Raw genomic sequence first — 20532 nt, forward strand, 5'->3', positions numbered from 1 at the left:
AAATATAATAAGTGTGCTTTTCCAGGTGGACTTAGCATCTGATGTCACTCTTCAATATAAAGGAGAGATCACCGTTGGTTTACGATACATACCGCCGGAGAAAAACCTGACCCTTCCTCTAGAACCTGTGATAGGTAAATGAAAATACTGCAGTGATTTTAGTGTTGTTTTTATATAGATTCATATTAGTTTATGTTGCATGGTGTATTTAAGAAGTTAGGCAATGACCATAATTTGGTCATCTAAATGAAAGCAGAAAAACTTCCATTACTTTGCTTCCCATTAGCGTCAGTAGGTTATTAAAGAGGACAATATTCTGAGTTTTGAGAAAAGCTAGATCAAAACTCAACTGGACACCTGGAAGGGTGCCTATTTAAGGGGATACTCCATCATTTGTACCTTCATACATAAGAAAAGCTGTGTGATCCCTTTACATTTTGGTGATGTTTCACTTGCAAGTAACTGGGGGTTTTCTGCACAATGCCCCCATATGCATTTGCCCCCTCCCCCACCCCAAGCTATTTTCCGCGTTTAGCTGAACACATTGTTTGTGATCCAAAATCAGAAACTGCCATCTAGTGTCCTTATCTCTTGTCCTTTTGGGCCAAAAATCTGAATATTTTTTTTACCAATTGCAAAATTGTGACCTGATATATAGTGTTTGTATATACCTGTAAATTATCTTGTATACCTTAGGTGGTGCAAAAATACAAACTAGCCAGTGATTTGTTTTTTAAATGTTTTAAACAATTTCATTTTAGGATGACCACATTGGTTGCTTTTACTGGGGATGTGATAAAGGCATTGCTTGTAATAACTGTTTGAAAAGGAATAACCAGCTGGCATAAACAAACACTATGGCAGCTCACTTTGCAGGAACAGATCAAACAGACGCCAACACCCATATTTATTTATTTTCTCGTTCTAATTCATAGGCATTAAAGGCCCATTTAAAATCGAAATGTTAGGAATGCGTTGCTTTCAGATTTGATAATTAAAAGGGATTTCTTAAAGGGACACTCCGACCATCATATTAACTTTAATGAATATGGTCTCTTTTGCAAATGCTAAAAACAGAATTCCTCATAGATATCTCTGCTTGTGATATATTTACCTCCAGTCCATTACAGTTTGGGCTGGGGAAATGTTGCATTTTTGGAAAGCACTAATATTGACTTCAAAGGGAGTGCTTTTATGCCACCAGTTGGCTGCTTCAAGCAACTAATCAGTGGCAAGAACAGTCTGGCCATAAAAGAGGTGATGAGCTACAGCAGCTGGGCTGCAGCTTCTGTTTCTTAAATGCTTTTAAGCAAAAGACAAGAGTACTATTAACCTGACTGAGTATCAGTGTGTTTCCCTCACTCACACAAAGAAATAACAATAGATTTTTTTTTTTTTTAAAAAGCTGATGATAGAGTGTGCTTAATGTTATCTCCGGTAGAAAACGTTTTACAACCTGAAATGTATTTATCTTCAAATATTTCAGTGCTTCTCACAATATAAAGAAAAAACAAATATATAATATTGTTTATATAGCACAGTGCCCGTTTATTCCTTAGGTATTGCACTCACACGTTCTGGGAGGACATTTAAGGTCAACACTGTGGGCGTTTGTTCCAAATATATAGGCTAAGTGGCGACCTCAAAACATTTCCACCAATGATTTAGCAAAATATATAGAATTAAATAAACAAATCCCCATATATGCAAGTCTTTAGCACATCAATCACGAAGAAAACAAGTTATATACCCAAATATATGTTGCGAAATATCCATAAAATGTATATATTGAAAGCATCCTAATTGTTTATACTGATCTTATACTGATCCAGTAGTCGAGTGTGCTTTGAAGTTCCTTTGATTTTACAAATCCATACAAAGAGGGGAGACATTATTTAATATATCCAAATGACACAAATATTCTGAAAATACATAAAAAAATACATTGCAGCCTTACACTAAGCCTGGTAGAAGCCCTGGAAGGGTATGGAGGATCCATTCACTGAATGTTTTATGGATTTTTCTCAATATATTTTTTCTATATAACTCTTTCTAATCGATAGGCAAAAGACCCCCATTTTACATGTAAGGATAACTGTTGATTAAATTCTATATATTTTAATAAATCATTGATTAAAATGCCTTTGTTTTGTTTGAGGTTGCTGGTTATCCCATATATTTAGAACAAAGACCCACAGTGTTGCCATGAGGTGTACAGTCTTATTTAAACAATATTATATATAACAATATAAGGAAAACCCAAAGATAAACATATATATTTATTCTTGTTTGTTCCTTGTATTGTAGTATGCACTGAAGTATTGAAAGACAAATGAATTTCAGGTTGCAAAACTGTTTATATCACAGATAACACAAAGCACACTTTATAAATGTATTTTAAAGTACTCAAATGGTATTTTTGTTTTATCGTGGGGATGTCAGGGACATTAAACTGTTCTTTAACCACATATGATCTATAAGTTGCACCATGACATTAAACTTTTATTATAGATGATGATAATCAGGGCCGGCCCAAGACATAATGCCGCCTGGGGCAAAGTTTAAAATGCCACCCCCCCCCTGCCGACGCCAGGGGGGGCATTTTAAACTTCGCCGACGCCATTATCTACCCTCCCTCCTTATTATCTACTCTCCCTCCCTATTATCTACCCTATCCCCCACCCCTTTGCACTTACCTTTAAACAGTCCTGCGGCGAGTCTCCCTGCTCTGCCACGGTGCCGGCTTGTAATGCTGAGCGCTACATTAGAGCATTACAAGCCGGCACCGAGACCGAGCTAGAGGGCTCGCAGAGGAGAGAGGGGCGCCAAGCGGGTACTGACAACTTGGTAAGCGAAAACCACTCGGCGCCCCTCTCTCTCCTCCACTAAAAAAAAGAAAAAAATAAATAAATTCAAAAAGCGCTTGGGGCGGCAAAGTGCCGCCTCTTCAAAAGTGCCGCCTGGAGCAATTGCCCCACTCTGCTCCATTGTAGGGCCGGCCCTGATGATGATGATGATGATGATTGGTGATTTTAAAAACATAGACACCACTATATGTATAAAGACATGTACTGCTGCAATCTATATGGCAACCAGTGGATTATCCACCTGATTACTCCATATCAGCACTTTAATGCTGTGTGGTCTATCCCTTTTTATATACATTTGTCACTTCCCCTGCCCGAAGCTATTTTTACGCACAGTAGATGTGTTTGGCCGAACACATGTGATGTACCCAACTCCAGTCAGCTCCAGTGCTGACTCTGGGAAGAATGAAGTCCATTCAGAACCAAGTGTGCATGCATGGAAAATACTCCATTTGGTTTCAGTAGGAGTGCTTGCTTGCCACTGATTGGATGCTTGAAGTAGCCAATCTTTGACAAGAGTCGTCAACTTATGGAGGAGGACGGCAGCTGCAGTGTTGCAGTTTCTTCCTCAGGTGTGTTTTTTTATTTCCTTAGTTGGGCTGTCAGGGACGCTAAACTGTCCCTTTAATAAGTATTTCCACATATGTACTCTTCATGTTCATACTATACATACATGTTTATGCTGTACTGTATTTATAGTAGTGTATTGTGAAATATTGTTTATACCTTTCTTCAGTCAAATCTTTTTTTCATCTTTATAGGTAAAAAAAGTTTTAGGAAATCAAAGAAAGCAAGTATTCAGATGCCAAGTGGTGGAATTTTAGAGGTGCTCATAAAAGAGGCCAAAAATTTAACAGCTGTTAAATCAGGTGGCACATCAGATACATTTGTTAAAGGGTAAGTAATAAGTAATTTCAACATTCTTAAAAAGTTTTTTTGTGGGCCCTGTACATCGTATTGTAGAACAATAAGAGAAACATCCTAGAATGTAACTATTCACTGAAATAATCTAAAAATGTCTGAAAAATACTCCATGCAATTGAATTACAAGTAAAGTTTTGCAACAATCAAACTTTTAAATACATTGTTAAATATACCTCAAATATCCTTCCTTTCTTTCAAAATGTTGACACAGATTTGTTAGCGGAAATATTTCAGTCATTACCAAGACTCTCCTCTTAGCTTCCATGTCAGATGGCACAGAATGATAAGACAGCTGTTAAGATCTAACACGTTAGATAAGTGGTTTGGAAATCCCTGTCAATACCTTGGAGCCCTTGAATCCTCATTTCCAGTCCATGGGAAGGACTGTTAAGAACCAACAGGGGGTAGGGTAAGGGCAAAAAGGGAAAAATTCTCCAGAACGCTGGTCAGTTAAACTATATAGGGGGGCCACGACAAAAAGTCTGTTAAAAAGGGACAATCATTGCTTAATTATTATTTCCAATGTAATTCATCTTGAGTTCATATATATACAATGAATAAAAATGACTGAACAAATGGTATTTTGTGTGTTTTTTCCATTATACAATACCAGCATAAATTGTGTGTTTCTTTTCCGTTACACAGATATTTGTTGCCTGATAATAATAAATCATCTAAGCACAAGACTCCAATCATAAAGAAAACTGTGAACCCTCATTGGAACCACACATTTACTTTTACCAATCTGCAACCCACTGACATACAAAACGTGTCCCTGGAACTGACAGTATGGGACAAGGAATCCCTGTCTAGCAATGTGTTCCTTGGTGGCATCTGCTTGGGATGTGGAAGTGGTAAGAGCTGTGATAACGACCACACAAATTATGTACATTATATATTGCACATTCTGTAATCAGTGTTGTTCTGGCACTCAAAGAAAGAGCTGTTTAATATTGTTACGGGGTATAAAGTTTTGATTAAAGTCTAATGTCTTATAAAACCCCACAACATAAAATGCATATTAAAGTACTTTGTAAGGACATTAGTATTCATTCTTTTCCTCCTTCAGCTCAAAAAGATGACTTAACTTATGAAAAAATCCATCTGCAATTGATGCTATTTGAGACAGCCGGTCACTAGTAAGCAAGGGCTCCCATTGAAATGGGATCTCTTTCTCCACAGGTACCTGGGACCCTCATTAGCATACCTGGGAACTCTCTGGGTTTGACCCAGAGATTGCCGGGTGAGCGCTGCTCCTCCGGTTCTCCGGGTCAAGACCCAAATCCTCCGTGTTGCGGGAGCGGGGTCTTGGCACGTCTCGCTCCCCGCCCATTTTTTCCTTGAAATGGGGGTGTTTCCGGCTGCCGTCAGCGGGAACTCCCCCGACGTCAGTGGGACCGCCAACCGACGTCAGCGGGACCGCCCCCCCAAAGGTCAGAGGGATCGCCCGCTGATGTCAGTGTGCAGTCATGGCCGCGTCCTGCAAGGGAAGGCCGGGTAGCCGGAGCCAAGAAGTTCCCAGGAATGCTCATTAGACATACAAAAATGTTAATGTTAAGGTGGTCAACTATCATATGCATTAAAGTGTATATGGCAGCTGGCTCTTTAAAGGTGAAGGTGGTTAAATATCCATTTAGCTACCAAGAAAATAACTCATCCTGTTTTCCTTTAGATCAGCAGCACTTTTAAAGTGTTCAATGTTTAAATATTAAATCCAAATATTGCATAATCCTCATGGTTTTAAACCCTGTCCCGATTAGTCGGTAAATATGTCGACTGTTATTGTTACAATTAGGACTTTTTACCCCAGAGAACAGTGCATAGCAGATTGTCTGAACCTGCAGCCTAGTGTTATATCATATTTGTCATACATTCTTTTTCAAAAATGTGTTAGAATGAAGTTATTGTTTGACACTCATTAATCTGTCCAGTTTAATTGATTTAATTAAAGCTTCCTATCTCGCCTGTGGTGAATAATTTAGCTTAAAAGGAATTTTTTGTTAGATAAGCATACGTTTAAGTATTTTTTTTAAACGATGCCATTTAAATAGCTGAAGACTGAGAATTCATAAAGAAACACTTTTTTTGTGTTGTTCGGGAGCTTTGGAAATCTGTAAACATTCATTGAATATATTCTTTTGTAAATATCCGTTTCCATAGAACTGCATCCTAAGAACCTAATGTTTGATGTAATCCTATAAAATGTAAATGTTAATCATTAGGGACTCAAAGCATTAATATTTTTTTCTGTATGGGAAAACAGGCAGGACCACCAAACTATACTGTCTACTCATATGCTAAATACATTGCCTATATTGCCCCACTGAATTTATTTGCTTATGAATTACACAGGTACGAGTTCTGGAAATGAAGTGGACTGGGTGGATGTACAAGGAGAAGAGCACTATTTATGGCAAAAAATGATAGACAATCCTGGAACTTTGGTTGAAGGGACCCTAATGCTAAGATCTACCATGGCAAAGCACAAGAACACTACATCCAAGTCCTAAATGTCATCCAATTATACTTTCAGGACGTTTCTACCGAAGAAGAAAGTAACTGGGACCAACTCTAGCCCTAAAGCGAGAAATGACAAAAGTGGCTTTTACTGCTACCATGTCTTTGGATTCGGATAAAAGTATATTTATTGTTTGTAAGGTGTAGATATCCAGGAAACATTTCACTGGCATTTAAATTTTGTACAAAGGAAATTTGCATTATAGAATGAAAAAAAGTTCTAAACCACTCAAAAAGGCTGCTTAACATATGATAACACTTATTAATTAATTAGTTAATATTTAGCAACTAAAATTCGAGAGCACACAACTTGTTTAGTGCAATCCCAGTCTGCTGTCATACAGACCATAATGTCCATACAGCGAAACCAGTGTGATTATTGGAAGTGGAATTCACTGGTGTGCATGGGTGAAATGTCCGCCATGTGGTCTTTTGGTGCTTACCTTGGCCATGAAATATATTCATATGTTACTGGCTACATCAATGTTGTCAGGGTACATTCCCCTTAAGCACAGTCTGTAAATACTTAACCTACCTAAAGACTTTTTACTCTCAAAACCACAATAATTGTGTGCATCCTAGAATTCCATTGTGCCATCTTGTAAAGTATTTATGTTGAGTTAGTTTACTTAGTTGACTTAGTGAAGTCCTATTAGGAAATGTGTTACATCTCTAATTATTATTGTATTTTGTTAATTAAATTCATGTTAAGATCTGAGTGTGCTTAATAACGAATATTGTACCACTCCCCTAAGGATGTTTCTTATAGCCAAGTAAAAGCAAGAAACAAGAACATTTCTTTAGGTTTTGATGCAAAAGTAGAACAGATAGGCGTCACTAGCATCCACTTTAGGCTAATATAGCATCATACAGGCAGCTGGCCACCTGGCTGTTGCCAATATTACATTTCATTATAACAAGGTATGTCACATCGTTTGGTGATGGTGTCTAACAGAAGTCACATATAATTTTAATGATTCCTCCCCATTCCCTGATAAAGCACATGTTATGACTAAGGAAGAATAGAAATCACACTGATCGATACATAAACCGCAGTTTGTGGGCCTGAACAAATGGTTTGGACTAGAAAAGAAATGTGTGTTTTTGAGCAATTTGGCACTAATGTATAAAAATATACTCTAAAATAAAATTTACTGAAATATACATAACTTCTTCCAGGCCCAGACTGGCCATCTGGCACCCCGAGCAATTACCCTCTGGAATACTGCCGACATTACTCCATACACACCGCGTCCAGCTGCAGATCATGTTCTGTAGTGTACAGCATAAACATATAATGTGCAACTTCACTGTTCTTAAAGTGCCTCATTATCCCCGGTCCAGCTCTGGCTACATCTACTTTTGGTAATCTACTAATACTTTTACTAATACAGTCAAGTAGGTACACATAATAATTTTGGTCTTGATTACCTTCTCCAATAGGGACATTCTTGGCCAGTACAATATCCCAATGAGAAAACTGTAAACTCTTCTTTTTGATTATATTACCAAAGCTCAAAGTGAGGCTTGTAGACCCATTCCAACTAATGCCCAGATAACCATTATAAAAATTTCATTGCATTCCCCAGCTTTGAGAATGTAATATAAAAAGCAATTTTCACTATAAGGAAAAATTAACAGTACGCTATGGTTATGGCAAATTTGCCCTGAATAATCTCACTTTTAATATCACAAGAGACACATTAGCAGAATTTCACGTATCAATCTATATGTACCATTACAACCTATATAATGATGACATAGACTGACAATAGGACATTTATTTTTAACGGAAAATCTAGATTTGATATCCATGTGTATAGCACAGAGATGTTTAAAAACTATTTTATTATACATTTTACAGTCATGTGTTCCCATGTCATTGGAATAGCACAAACATTGATTTTTACCATTTTTCTGAGAGCCCAAAGACACTGTGTACATCGCTAGACTATAATGATTACATTTTATTATTCTCTAGTGGTTTTACAATGAGAGGAAAATATAAAAGTAACAGTGATGGTCTATTAGGGTTTTGAGGTGTATTGAGACAGAAAATCAAACACCAATTAGGGAAGGATAATTTGATAATAAGATTAAAGGTTGAGTATAGAAGTGGCCTAGATATCTCAAAGATTGGGAGAACAGATGGTTTCTTTCAAGAATGGAAGTTGGGTTGTATCAAAAGGGTATGTTGTATGTTTCTCTCAATAGCATGGTTTTAGTGAGTATTTAAAAATAGAATACTGTAAGTGGGAAGGATGTAACAGAATGAATTTCAGAGAGTAGGTACTGCACAACTGAAATCATAGAGAAGTTAATAGGAAGACGTGATAAAAGTAGTGGATAGATGTACTTGTGGGCAGAGTAAAGAGGATAGTACAGAGAATAATTTGATGAGGTTAGGATGGAGGGGGGCAGTAAAGTGCCATGCACAGTGGGGTTGCACATAAAAAGGGCTACAAAGACCAGTCTGGTGGCCATATTCAGATTTGATTAGAATGCTAACAAGTGAGAAAGGGAAGACCATTAGTAGGGAGTTGCAATAACCCAGAGTCGTATGTAAAACCATGCCAGCGAACTTGGGTTGTTGAATAGGTTGTGAACTTTTTTGGACTATGAAGAAAACATCCGGAACTAGGAAAAGACGAGCAATGACCAATCGCTCAGTGTTTGATGTATCTAGTACTTGTGCAGTGAGTAATTAGTGCAAGAGGAGAAGGAGGAGATGTTGGGAAAGAGAGGTATAATTCAATATGTTGTGCTTTTATGTAAAATATGGTTTATTTTGGTTTGTGGGGATCTTTTGGGGGTTGTTGGTATATGAAGGTTAGAAGGTGCTGATGAAACAAAAAAGAAAGGAATTTTGGAGAATTTGTAAGGTGATGTGTATATATAAAACAGCAGGAAACTTGGCAGGGATGAAAATTTGATGAATGTACTTGGCAACCTAGAATGTCCTATTTATGCCAGTGACCAACCCAATATCTCCTTTGTTTCATCTGCAGACAACCCATAATCAGGTCAACACTAACTTTGTCTAGGGAGTCTATTTTATGTATGCCCACATGGTTTGTCAATTCTCAGACACAAAGCAAATTATAGAAAGTAGACTGTTTTATTGTTTTTGTTTTTTAAATCATGATTTACACAGATGTGAAACTTTCTAAAACGCAAGTTTCTATTAAGCATGATCCAAAATGTCTCATTTCATATTAATATGTTGATATGAATTACGTTGTAATAAAGTCATTATTTTTAGTGAAACATATTTATTATATAGATATATTATAAAGTATGAGTTAAATATCTTATTATTTTAAGCCATGCATTTAGTGTTACCTTGACTAATACAAGCCTCATTTATGTTTCCCATTTAGCAGCCCCTCCTGTTGCATGCTGTGTGCGTAATACAGTATTATATTAACCAAATTGGGTAAAGCCATATTGCTCCTGTAATAGAACTGTTATTTCTGAGTTTAGGTTACTGTTACTCAAGCTTATTAGGCATATATGGTGTTCTACTAATTTGCTAAGAAATCATATTTCTGTTAGGAGTCTGATAGAATGAGGTAGGTAGTTCTAGATAATAGGTACAGCGTGAGTAAAATCGTTTTTGCTATCAAAGGAACAAACCATTTGTGTTGGCAACAAGAGTTTGCACAGGTTAATTAACAAGAAATGGTTCTAATAAACACCAGGGAGGCTCCCTTTATTTATATTTCATGCTTTATGTATTTATGACAGCTTTCAATACTGTGACCAGGCAACATCTGTTTAGAATCCTAAATCCCACAATCCCCACTCTTGTCTAATTTGTGACTGGATTCGATTTTAAGGATATTGAGATCAGAGTTCACAAATATTAAAAATCGTAACAAAGAATTAAAGCTTTCAGCACTTTAAAGGATGTGTTGTAAATCTCTGACAAAGCAGAACTCTTACCTATGATACTGGGTTTGATATCCTGGTTGGGTCATACAACCAGATTTATTATTAACCTAGATCAATTGCACCTAATTTAGGACCCACATTTTGACCCATACCCACACTCACAACCTACACTGGGCCTCAGACCATATAAATTATTTTGGTATCAGGCTTTTCCAAAACTGTCATAAACTGCATGCACTAAACATCGTCCTTCCAATTCCAAGGTTTTAACCACACTCAAGACATAGGATTCTCTTAACATAACCTGTGATAGGAGTTGTTTTTTCCTATGGCTTATGCAGCTGCTAATTCTCCTTGGGGTTCTTTCTTTTGTTTCTCCTTTCTTTCCTCATTTATTGGCACATGACCATAGTGTTACAGACATAGTACTTGCATAATGTTTGGGATCTTTGCTTGCTAGATCTTGAACACTCAGGGCAGTATGTACCGATTGCCTACACTGGAGAGTATAACATGTGTTATGGAGTTTTTCATTTTAAGCTCCTGGAACGTCTGTGTATTTGTGTCCAGCCATTCTGTTCAGCTGCCCACATTAGCGGAGCTAAAAAAAAACACATTGGGCATAGCCTCCCCATGGAAAGATTACACTACAGCTCAACAGGAAACATGGGGCACTATGAAAACATTTGGGGTCTATGGAATCAAATTAGTAGAAACATCTGTCGAAGTCATACTCTGGATGGTCAATCCCTGCACCCCCAATACTTTCTAGCCTCACTTCCATTTCCCTTTTGGTTTGTTGCTCTTTTGGTTATGCTTTCTCTTTCTCCAATGTTCTCAGCTGCTAAGACCTGCGCCCATCAGATATGCAATATTAGAAAGAAGTGGAAGACTCGCTAGGCCTTTGTCTAGATTGCAAATACTATGTGTACTATGCTAAATAAGTTCTAATGTTTTCTAAAAATGTAGCAAATGAATCCATGCGTGTTCCCACCTTAACAATGTATTCTAACAAGGCGCTGGTCTTGACAACGTGTTTATTGAATACTCTTTTTGTCAAATTTTGTAAAAAATGTTTCTAGATATAAACTATCCATCTATTTCAGTTGGAGAGAGTAAAATGTTCTAAATCAAACTGGTGACCTGGAGATGAAAAAAATAGTCAGATCCACTTACCAATACACTATTTGTTACAGCTACCACCAACTTTTACTGTATGAAAGACACCTTAGACTCGCTGAGTGTGGCAACCTCAGATACAATGTTCTTGAATGAAGATACAAAAATACAACTTAATCTGAATCAACCAGCTTTTTCCTTCAAACTGAACTTGATTCAGGAAAGTTCCAGAATTATTTGGTTAAATTATAGTAAATTGTGGAAACTTTCTGGATTTCCCCAGAGTCTATGGGGTGTGGGAGCTGTGTTTGGTCATGCCTACTCTCTGCCCCTTTCTCCGCTCATACAAGTTTCTGCTGTGTGTGGCTAGCTTTAATGGCAGCTACCCATCATATGGTCAACCTCGCCCTTGAGCATGGCTAATATTGCGTTTGTAAATTATTGCAGAGAAAACATTTTGAATTTCATTATTTAGTCAATTGCTTTATGGTGTTATTGGTTCATTTCGAGGGCTATGGTAATAATGTAACCCCCTGCTCTATTCTTTGTGGCCTTCTGTAAAATGGATGTTTTCGAAGATCTTTATTATGAAGTAATATCACCTATGAGGGAATTCAGAAATGGGCAGAATAGATGGGCCAAATCAAGTTGTTTCTATGTGGTCTCAGCTTCCCGATTTCTGCTATTACCATTTTTGATCTATCCCCATCAGGAAAGGCATACAACCCACTAAACACTAAATATAAACCTAAGGCAATATACCCATCAAGAACATTCCCTAGTTAAGTTACCCAAGCCATATAAAATATTCTTATCATTGTAAGATAAATGTTCTGCTTTTGCAAAAAAATGTTTTACAAGTACATTTGATCTATAAGTAAAAAACAAACGTATTTTTCAGATTTTATTTGTACAGTTTACGATAAAGAACATGTTAATATGTAGTATACTACTTTAATGTATTGTTTCTAATAATGTATCGTTTCTAATAATACTTAAGTCATTCTGTTTGAATGGACACCATGTTACTTCAAGGTGAATTCCTATAGTCCCGAGCTAATTAACATCAGCAGTGAACGTTTGAGTTGGGGCAGTAAAAAAATTATTTGTGTCAAAAGAAACACTTCCAACTGGCAAATTAGGAACAATCGCTTTAACCTCTGCCACTTTGATTGAAAACAGACTGTTGATTGACGGGCGAAAAAACATATCCAGTCCATCCCAACTTTGCAGGTTTTTAGCCTCTATCTTCCCTTTTAATTTCCATTGCTGACAACCCTATGTCATGAAAACTTCCTACAGGTCTCCTGGGCAAAGTTGAGCAAACCCAGCAAGGCCCTTCATTTTAATGTAAAATTCACCGATGAGGTTTTCCATTTCTGCTTCAAGAGTGGCCATATTCCTAGCATACCCTTTAAGATGTTTATTTATATTACACAAACCCTGTCGAGATGCTTTACCATTACTGGATTCTGCAAAAGCTTGCTTCATCCTACAAGCCCCTTCGCCGTATACGCTTTTGGATGCAATAGTCCTCATACAAGTCTTCTACCTTATTGATGTGAAGTCTCAGCCTTTGGATATAGCTCTTGGTTGTCCTGGTTTGCTTTTCAAGATTATATCGATCTCTTACTTTTGAAGTTACCGTCATATCTTGCAGCTGGACAGTTAAGTTGTCGAGCACGCTCTGGTGATATTTTAGACACTCATCAAGCCCAGTAATCAAGGCTCCATATACTTCTTTTACTCTTTCTGGGCAAGGCACATTGGAGGAACGCCTGCCTTTTTGACCAAGCAAATACATTTTTGTTTGCTTGGCTTCTGGCCTCTTAGCAGCTGATGATCTACCACAGAAAGCAGCAAATGGCTGACTTTTAAGAATTTTATTAGGCCCACCAAGAAGAAAAGCATGTGGGCTACCAGCCATGATATCTATGATTAAAACAGTAATCTTTGAGTGTAACAAATGAATCTCTTTTTGATCTGTTACATTACTGGCTGCAATGGTTTCAGTTGGCTTGCAACTGTGACAGTTTTAACATCAACAAAAACTATGAAGGCTGTGATTGGCTGCCTCTCTAAACAGCTTTCAGCACAAGTTTTGATGCCTGTGATTGGTTGTTTAATATACATTGCAGTCCAGTGCAATAGTAAGATCAAGGAAAAAGTACTTAAATATATATATGTAAAATGGGAAATACAATCTATATATATATATATATATATATATATATATATATATATATATATATATACATACATACACACATATACCGGTATATATTTATACATATAATGATCCCGTATCTAGTAAGAGGCAAAGATTTTGAGTGAGCTATAAATCGGTATAAAAAAGCAGTTTTCAGAAACATTGCTTTGGTTGCCTCCAATATTGTGGTTTAGTATGTGATGTGGAAGTGGTGACATCAAAAGTACTTGGGCCTATGTGTTTTCTGGGCCCCAGGTCTTCTTTAAACAATAACTAATAACAGTATTTAATGGGGTTTATCTATCGTATGTGTCTTTACTAAGAACAAATACCTAAGTTTAGTAGAAACATGTTACCATATGGAAGAAACCTCTTTTGAGCAACATGAGGTATGAGCTTAATAGAATTGATATTGATAGTGCTGAACCTTCCTCTAAAATTGTACAGGTTATTAAGGTATATAAATTATGGAACCCATGTGTCAGGGGTAGTGATAAAATAGATTTATGTGGATAGTTGCCTATAGTTGATTTATTTGCTGTCAAATGTTATTTATATTGTCAGTGTAATGAAAATGAAATGCTCGGTGATCACCCAGGTAGTAATTACCAGGTAATAATCATTTAAAGGTTCCTGGTAAAGAAAACAACCTATACAATTTTTTACCTTGTCTCTCACCTTGGACATGAAAGGATAACCATGACCTGCTACAATTTGTCAAAGAAACCAGGAACATGTTTTCATTCAATACTTCAAACTTCCTGCTCACAAGAGTCTTCAATGACACAACCGATTGTTATAAACTATCTAATCAAATATAAGATTTGTAGTTGAGTTTCATTTCATAATTACATGATATTCGTGAAATTGAACAGTATGAGAAGAAAAATCCTTTCTGTTAAAATGGCCAATTTAATAAGATAGAACTAAATTTATACATGTTAATCACTTACAAAGACAATTTGTGCCTCCCTAAGCTCGTTCGAGATGCAGCTAAAGGCCCTCGGCTTTTGCCCAACAATCCTGTGTTTCTCCTCCTTAGACATCCCCTGATGATACCGTAGGGATGAGTATGGTACACCGCGCGTAGCATCAAATTATATTAGATCCAGTCAGTTTTGGTTTTGGGTAATGATTAAGGCAGGGTGCAGATAATGAAAAGACACATAGGAAGAGATAGGGTTTTTCTTCTCAAACAATTTATCAGGTGATAGGGTTACCCAGTAATCTCTTATGTGTTATTCTGTAGAGCCATTATTTGTGTTTGTGAAATTAAAATCATTCAACATAAAGGCTGAGCTTGCCTTGCATAATATAAAGAGATTTTGAAGTGCTCTTATTGATTTAACTATGCAAAATACATGGTTCTCCGTAATGTATTAGTTAAGAGAAAAAGCTGAAACACAACTCTTGTAAACTCTCCAGTCACTTCTCTCTTCAGTGATTGAACCTCAATTTTTACTTGTTTAGATTTTCAGGGAACTAAATCTCTAACTTCAACCGTTTCTAGTGTAGGAAACAGCTCACGCATGGGGCGGCAATGACTGTATTCACACAGGTTTCAAACGTAAAGCGTGTTTATAGGCACAGAGCACCTTGTATAAAAAACAAACTCTAAGCCTGTCCGGCTCTAACTAAACATCCGGATACCTCTCTACAAGCCTAAGGTCTGGCACAAAGCAAAGTAACAGGTTTTCCATAGATAAAGCTTCATACCTGGTGGGCTGTAGCTGCTCCTTCACTCAGTTTCTCCTCCCCCCTTCAAACCTAACAGCCCTTTCTTTTAAGGCTTCCTCCCCAGTAATGAGCTTAGGAAGCCTCACCTGAGGGCTCCTGGGTTTGCTAACGTGCCTGGCTGAGGAAACCAGGTGAGATATATATCCCATCCACCACTCTCCCATACACTTTACCACACTAGGTTGGGAAAAAACTTTATGAACTTGGACACTTTAAATGCACTTTGTATGGAATCTGTTTGAGTTAACAGACACCCCTAGTGTGGGGAAAAATAATTTTATCTGCCAAACATATTTACAAAACTAGAGGGTTAATTTTAAATGTCACTGGTCAATAACCATAATAAAAAGAAAACATTAATCTTTAACCCTATACACAAGTTTACACATTTTATTGTTTTGGTAAGGGACCAGGACAATGTTCGATAAGAGAACAGTGAAGGTTGCATTGTGTGCATGGAAGGTAGTCCCTGGATCCAAATTAAGTAAAGAGAGCTGCATGGCCAGGTCTAACTGTGAGACATCAGTGTTCATCAGCATTCTAGGATATAGAGGAAGAAGTGTATGTCTCAAGCCAATTGATCAAGTTGAGAAATCCCTAGGGGCATCCTCTTTTCACAGAGTTATGCATCTGACATTCTCCCCACCCTTTTTTGTTGATGTTCTATTGTGTGAGAGACAGGTTCATGGCTTGTTTCAGGATGATGGGTTTCTTGCAAAGAGATGTTTGAACGCTATCAACCTATGGGGGTTGTCGCTGGTATGGCATCAGCTGTGTGTATGGGTTTTCTTTGCTAGGCACTAAGTACTGAAAGAGGCATATGTGTTTGCATTTACTGATGCACCTATTGCCGATGGTTTCTCAGCTTATGGGAAATATTTGCTTCAGTTTCGTTTCCAGTTTATATCAAATGATTTAGATGGTTTACATAGAATCAGATAAGAACCATTTGGCCCATCTCATCTGCTCATTTTGATTTAAAAATGAAAGTTTAACTGTTAAGCATAATCATGGTAGTGCATGTTTTAGAGATTTGAAGACTGTGTACACATGGCCCATATTCAGTGGAAAGAAGAATGAAACTGTCTGGAGCACAAAAAAATATAGCAGTTTTTGTTTCTTTTTTAAGAGATAATAGACATATTTTCTATTTTTCAGTTTTATCTGCTAAACCTAAACCTACTAGCGGGCAAATGGCATCACTTTGCTTTTCCTACTCTTTTGCTCTTATCTGCTGTCTCTTGCTTTTCATTTCGCATTTTTCATTCTTTTTTTCTTTTCACTCTCTGATCATTTTTCTCTTATCTCCTACTTTTTTCTCTCTCTCTCTTCCTCTCTCATCTCTATCTTGTACCTTTTATGATTTCTCCTTATCCATTCATCTCTCATCTCCCTCATTTTTCTCTTTCTTGACTTTTCACTTTTCTCCACATTTTTATCTCCTCTCTTTTTTCTCTCCTTTCTCTTATTTTGTCTTTCTTTACTCCTTTTATCTCCTTTTTTACACCCCCTCTCTCCCCCCTAAATCAAACATTTTAGCAGTCACTGGTGAAACCACACTCATGACCAAAACTCTGACCATGATACAGTCACACACCCAAGTGCAACCTCTCAAAGAGTGTCCAGGAATGGCTTGGCGAAAGGCGGTAATTCTAGTTACAATGCATTAAAATATTATGTGGACCTAATATTCCAAAATATATAATTGTTTCCTGTTTATTTCATAAGCTTGAGCAGAGTCTAAACATAAGCAGTGCATGGTCAGGAGATACCAGTTTAAAGTTTACAGCCATTGATTTAGTGTTTTGTAATGTAATTTTCCATCAACTTTGGTCTGGGATCTTTGACCTGTTTGTAGATCTTCACCTATGGGGTCTAATTTTTTGCTTCTTTTTTTATTTCTTTAAAGAGTCCCTGCAAAATAAAAATCCTAATAATATGCGCCAAATACAATCCTTGAGCACAGTACAATGTAATAGGTTGAGGCATAACCTTTTATTTTTTTTTACTTTATTGAGATATAATACATAAAAGTAGTGAAAAGAAAGTAGAATTAAGTTAAATAATTTATCCACCTAGAACGTATCATATTTCTCAAAAAAGTGCCATACAGCTACCTGTGTAAATATTTGAAGTGGCGAATTGCCTGCTATACCTTTAATGCTCCAGAACAGCTCTTCATAGCTCCACTTCACTGAAGAACAAGGAAAAGCCAGAAAGGTGCTGGAGCATCAAGTACTGCCCACAGAGTGGTGGGAATAGGTACAGATCCCCAGGGAACAAGCACACAAATCAAGCTGACAGAAACTTAAATTATAGTAACCTAACTCAAGTGAATAAATTCAAAAGAACAATTAAACACTTTTGACAAATGTTATATGTCATAGGTTCACAATCAAAATAGGGTCAGCAGAAAGTTTTTCCTACACACTAGCCAGTAGTAGTATAAATCAAGGAAAATAGGACACAAGTCGATCTAGTATAAATAATACATATTTCTGCTATTGTTCACTGAAACGCTTCTTAACTCCATGATTGGAATCTGATTAACCAGTAGGACAACAATGCAGAAGTGTTTATGTGAAGTCTCTCTCTCTCTCCATATATATATATATACATACATACATACACACATACACCGATCAGCCATAACATTGTGACCACTGACAGGTGAATTAAAAAACACTGATAATCTTGTTATCATGGCACCTGTCAGTGGGTGGGATTTATTAGGCATCAAGTGATCATTTTGTCCTCAAAGTTGAAGTGTTAGAAGCAGGAAAAATGGCAAGTGTAAGGATCTGAGGGACTTTGACAAGGCCAAATTGTGATGGCTAGACCACTGTGTCAGATCATGTCTTGTGGGATGTTCCTGGTCTGCAGTGGTCAGTGCCTATCAAAAGTGGCCCAAGAAAGGCAAAGCGGTGAACTGGCGGCCAAGGCTTAATGATGTAGACGAGCTACTGTAGCTCCAATTGCTGAAAAAGTTAATGCTGGTTCTGATAGAAAGGTGTCAGAACACCGCACCGCAGTTTATTGCGAATGGGGCTACATAGCCGCAGACCAGTCAGGGTGCCCATGCTGACCCCCGTCTACGGTCGAAAGCACTTACAATGGGCACGTGAGCATAAAAAAAGGACCACGGAGCAATGGAAGAAGGTGGCCTGGTCTGATGAATCACGTTTTCTTCTACAACATATGGATGGCAGGATGTGTGTGCGTCGCTTACCTGGAGAACACATGGCACCAGGATGCATCCATCGAGGCCCCACCTCGCAACTTACAGGACTTCAAGGATATGCTGCTAACATCTTGGTGCCAGATACCACAATACACCTTCAGAGCTCTAGTGCAGTCCATGACTCGACGGGTCAGGGCTGTTTTGGGGGAACTACACTATATCAGGCAGGTGGTCATAATGTTATGGCTGATCGGTATATATATATATATATATATATATATATATATATATATATATATATCAAACTTCTGGTTTAATAATAACAGAATAGATGTTAGATACCAATTCTTCACTACTGTCATAGCCTTTAGGTAGAAGCAGTAAAGGTTAATACAGTAAGGGGGTTTGAGTATGTATGTGGTAGGCATAATGTAATTTCAACAAAAGCACAAGAAAAGAATAAGGTCTAATGCTCTGTAACAGCTAAAAAAAATGGGCTAAATGGTTGAGGGCTAACGGCAAATTCTTTGCACATAAAACTGGTATTAGTACACATTCTATATTTTTTTTAACTGTGTCTATTTCATAACAAATTAACTTAATAATTCCATTCTTATAGTGTATAATAAAATTCATATATACACCCTTTGCAACATTTTAGGATTATGACAAATAGCCATAGTCATACATGTATATAACTACTTTAATAATAAATAAGTTATAGTTAATTTTAGAGAAATCAAATATATATATAAAACATATTAAATGTTAAATATGCAAGTTAAAAAAAGGCAAGTAATGCAATTTTGTTTTTTAATGATTTGCTAGAAATGTTCAGCGTAACCACATAAAGTAATGTATTATTAACAATAATATCACAATAGCCTCTTCAGCAATGCATTATACAGTAGCATATCAGGCTGCATAAAATAGTTTATTATTAAAGAATTTATTTTGTAAAATACCCAATTTTACAAGGAATATAATGCTATCTAGGGTAGAGTAGTAGTAGTATTTTTAATATAATATCTGTTCATAAAGCTTCAAAAGATAGCGGCAATTGTACAAATCGTTTATTATGCACATATGCTCTCTGTTCTATTGGAGAGAATACAAAATATTATAAAGAAATCTGTACATCATGAATGAGACATATAGACAGCATTGCACATGGCATTTTTGGTACCATGGGAGTTATGAACAAAGAGAAAGTCTAGTGAAAGGTAGAAAGGGATGCAATCACCATAGTAACATTGCATTATATTTTATAATAACCAATGGCATATTTAAGTCGATTGCCCCACTTTTCTCACTCTGCACCATAAATGTTCTTTAGAAATAACGTCTCGTGTCAGAAATGTATCTTATCAGTTACAGGTGTGACCTGCTTCAGCTTGAAATTTCATCTCATCTTTTCTTAAAGGGAAGGTATCAATGAGCGTAAAAAGATCTGCATTGTTGACAGGGAAGGCATATCGTTCCTTATCCACCCCATGTTTGTCCAAGACGACCATCTGAAACTTGCTTTCAGGGATTCTTAGCAGCAGCCTATATAATAAAATAATACAAAATGTACACATATGGTAAAGGAGCAACAAACTAACATTACAGCTGCAGATGAGCTACCAAAAAAAAAAAATTAAATATGCCCTTATTTTACGTAGTTGCTTACTATTACATCTTTTAAGGCGCCTGTCAAAAGGGAACGCTACCTCCAAACGGACTAGACTGCCCACATAAATTATTTTACCCAGACATATACATTTTACATTATTCCCACATGTTGTGTGATTTGATGGAGCTATATTAATAAATAATAATAATACCATAGTATGCATAATCAAGGGCCACTAATGACTTATTTATGTTGTGCGAAGTGAGAGAAGAGATAGGCCTTTGGCTAAGTCAGTGAGAAAAACAGGTCTATAAAATAGCTTTTGGTGCACCTTTTAAAAAGTGGTCCAACCAGTGGTAACATCTTCTTGGTTGTTACAGAAGTAAGGCCAATTTCTATTATAAACAGCTTATCGGTTAAACTCTAGTGGAGAACCTGCTCAAGGGACCTTGTCTAAAATAAAAACTAC

The 20532-nt window shown here is 36.9% G+C and overlaps 2 protein-coding genes and 1 pseudogene across 2 annotated transcripts in view; 1 reads left to right on the forward strand and 2 right to left on the reverse strand.

Annotated features, from left to right (window-relative positions):
* LOC149280157 (synaptotagmin-like protein 5) overlaps positions 1-6301 on the forward strand; it is a 58192-nt gene extending 51891 nt beyond the window's left edge. Inside the window, exons 16-19 of the mRNA XM_089500772.1 lie at positions 26-134; positions 3629-3764; positions 4437-4645; positions 6144-6301. Of these exons, the coding sequence (XP_089356898.1) occupies positions 26-134; positions 3629-3764; positions 4437-4645; positions 6144-6301 (612 nt within the window). The remainder of the gene's footprint in view (positions 1-25; positions 135-3628; positions 3765-4436; positions 4646-6143) is intronic.
* A 6076-nt stretch (positions 6302-12377) lies between these two features.
* Positions 12378-14231, reverse strand: LOC149280158 (rho family-interacting cell polarization regulator 2 pseudogene; annotated as a pseudogene).
* A 5584-nt stretch (positions 14232-19815) lies between these two features.
* Positions 19816-20532, reverse strand: part of LOC149280159 (sushi repeat-containing protein SRPX-like) — a 49277-nt gene continuing 48560 nt past the window's right edge. The window contains exon 11 of the mRNA XM_089500773.1: positions 19816-19996. Within this exon, the coding sequence (XP_089356899.1) occupies positions 19816-19996 (181 nt within the window). The remainder of the gene's footprint in view (positions 19997-20532) is intronic.

The sequence above is a fragment of the Sceloporus occidentalis genome, unplaced genomic scaffold, assembly GCF_023333645.1.
Source record: "Sceloporus occidentalis isolate IW3139 unplaced genomic scaffold, rSceOcc1.0.p SCAF_159, whole genome shotgun sequence".
Lineage (NCBI taxonomy): Eukaryota > Metazoa > Chordata > Lepidosauria > Squamata > Phrynosomatidae > Sceloporus > Sceloporus occidentalis.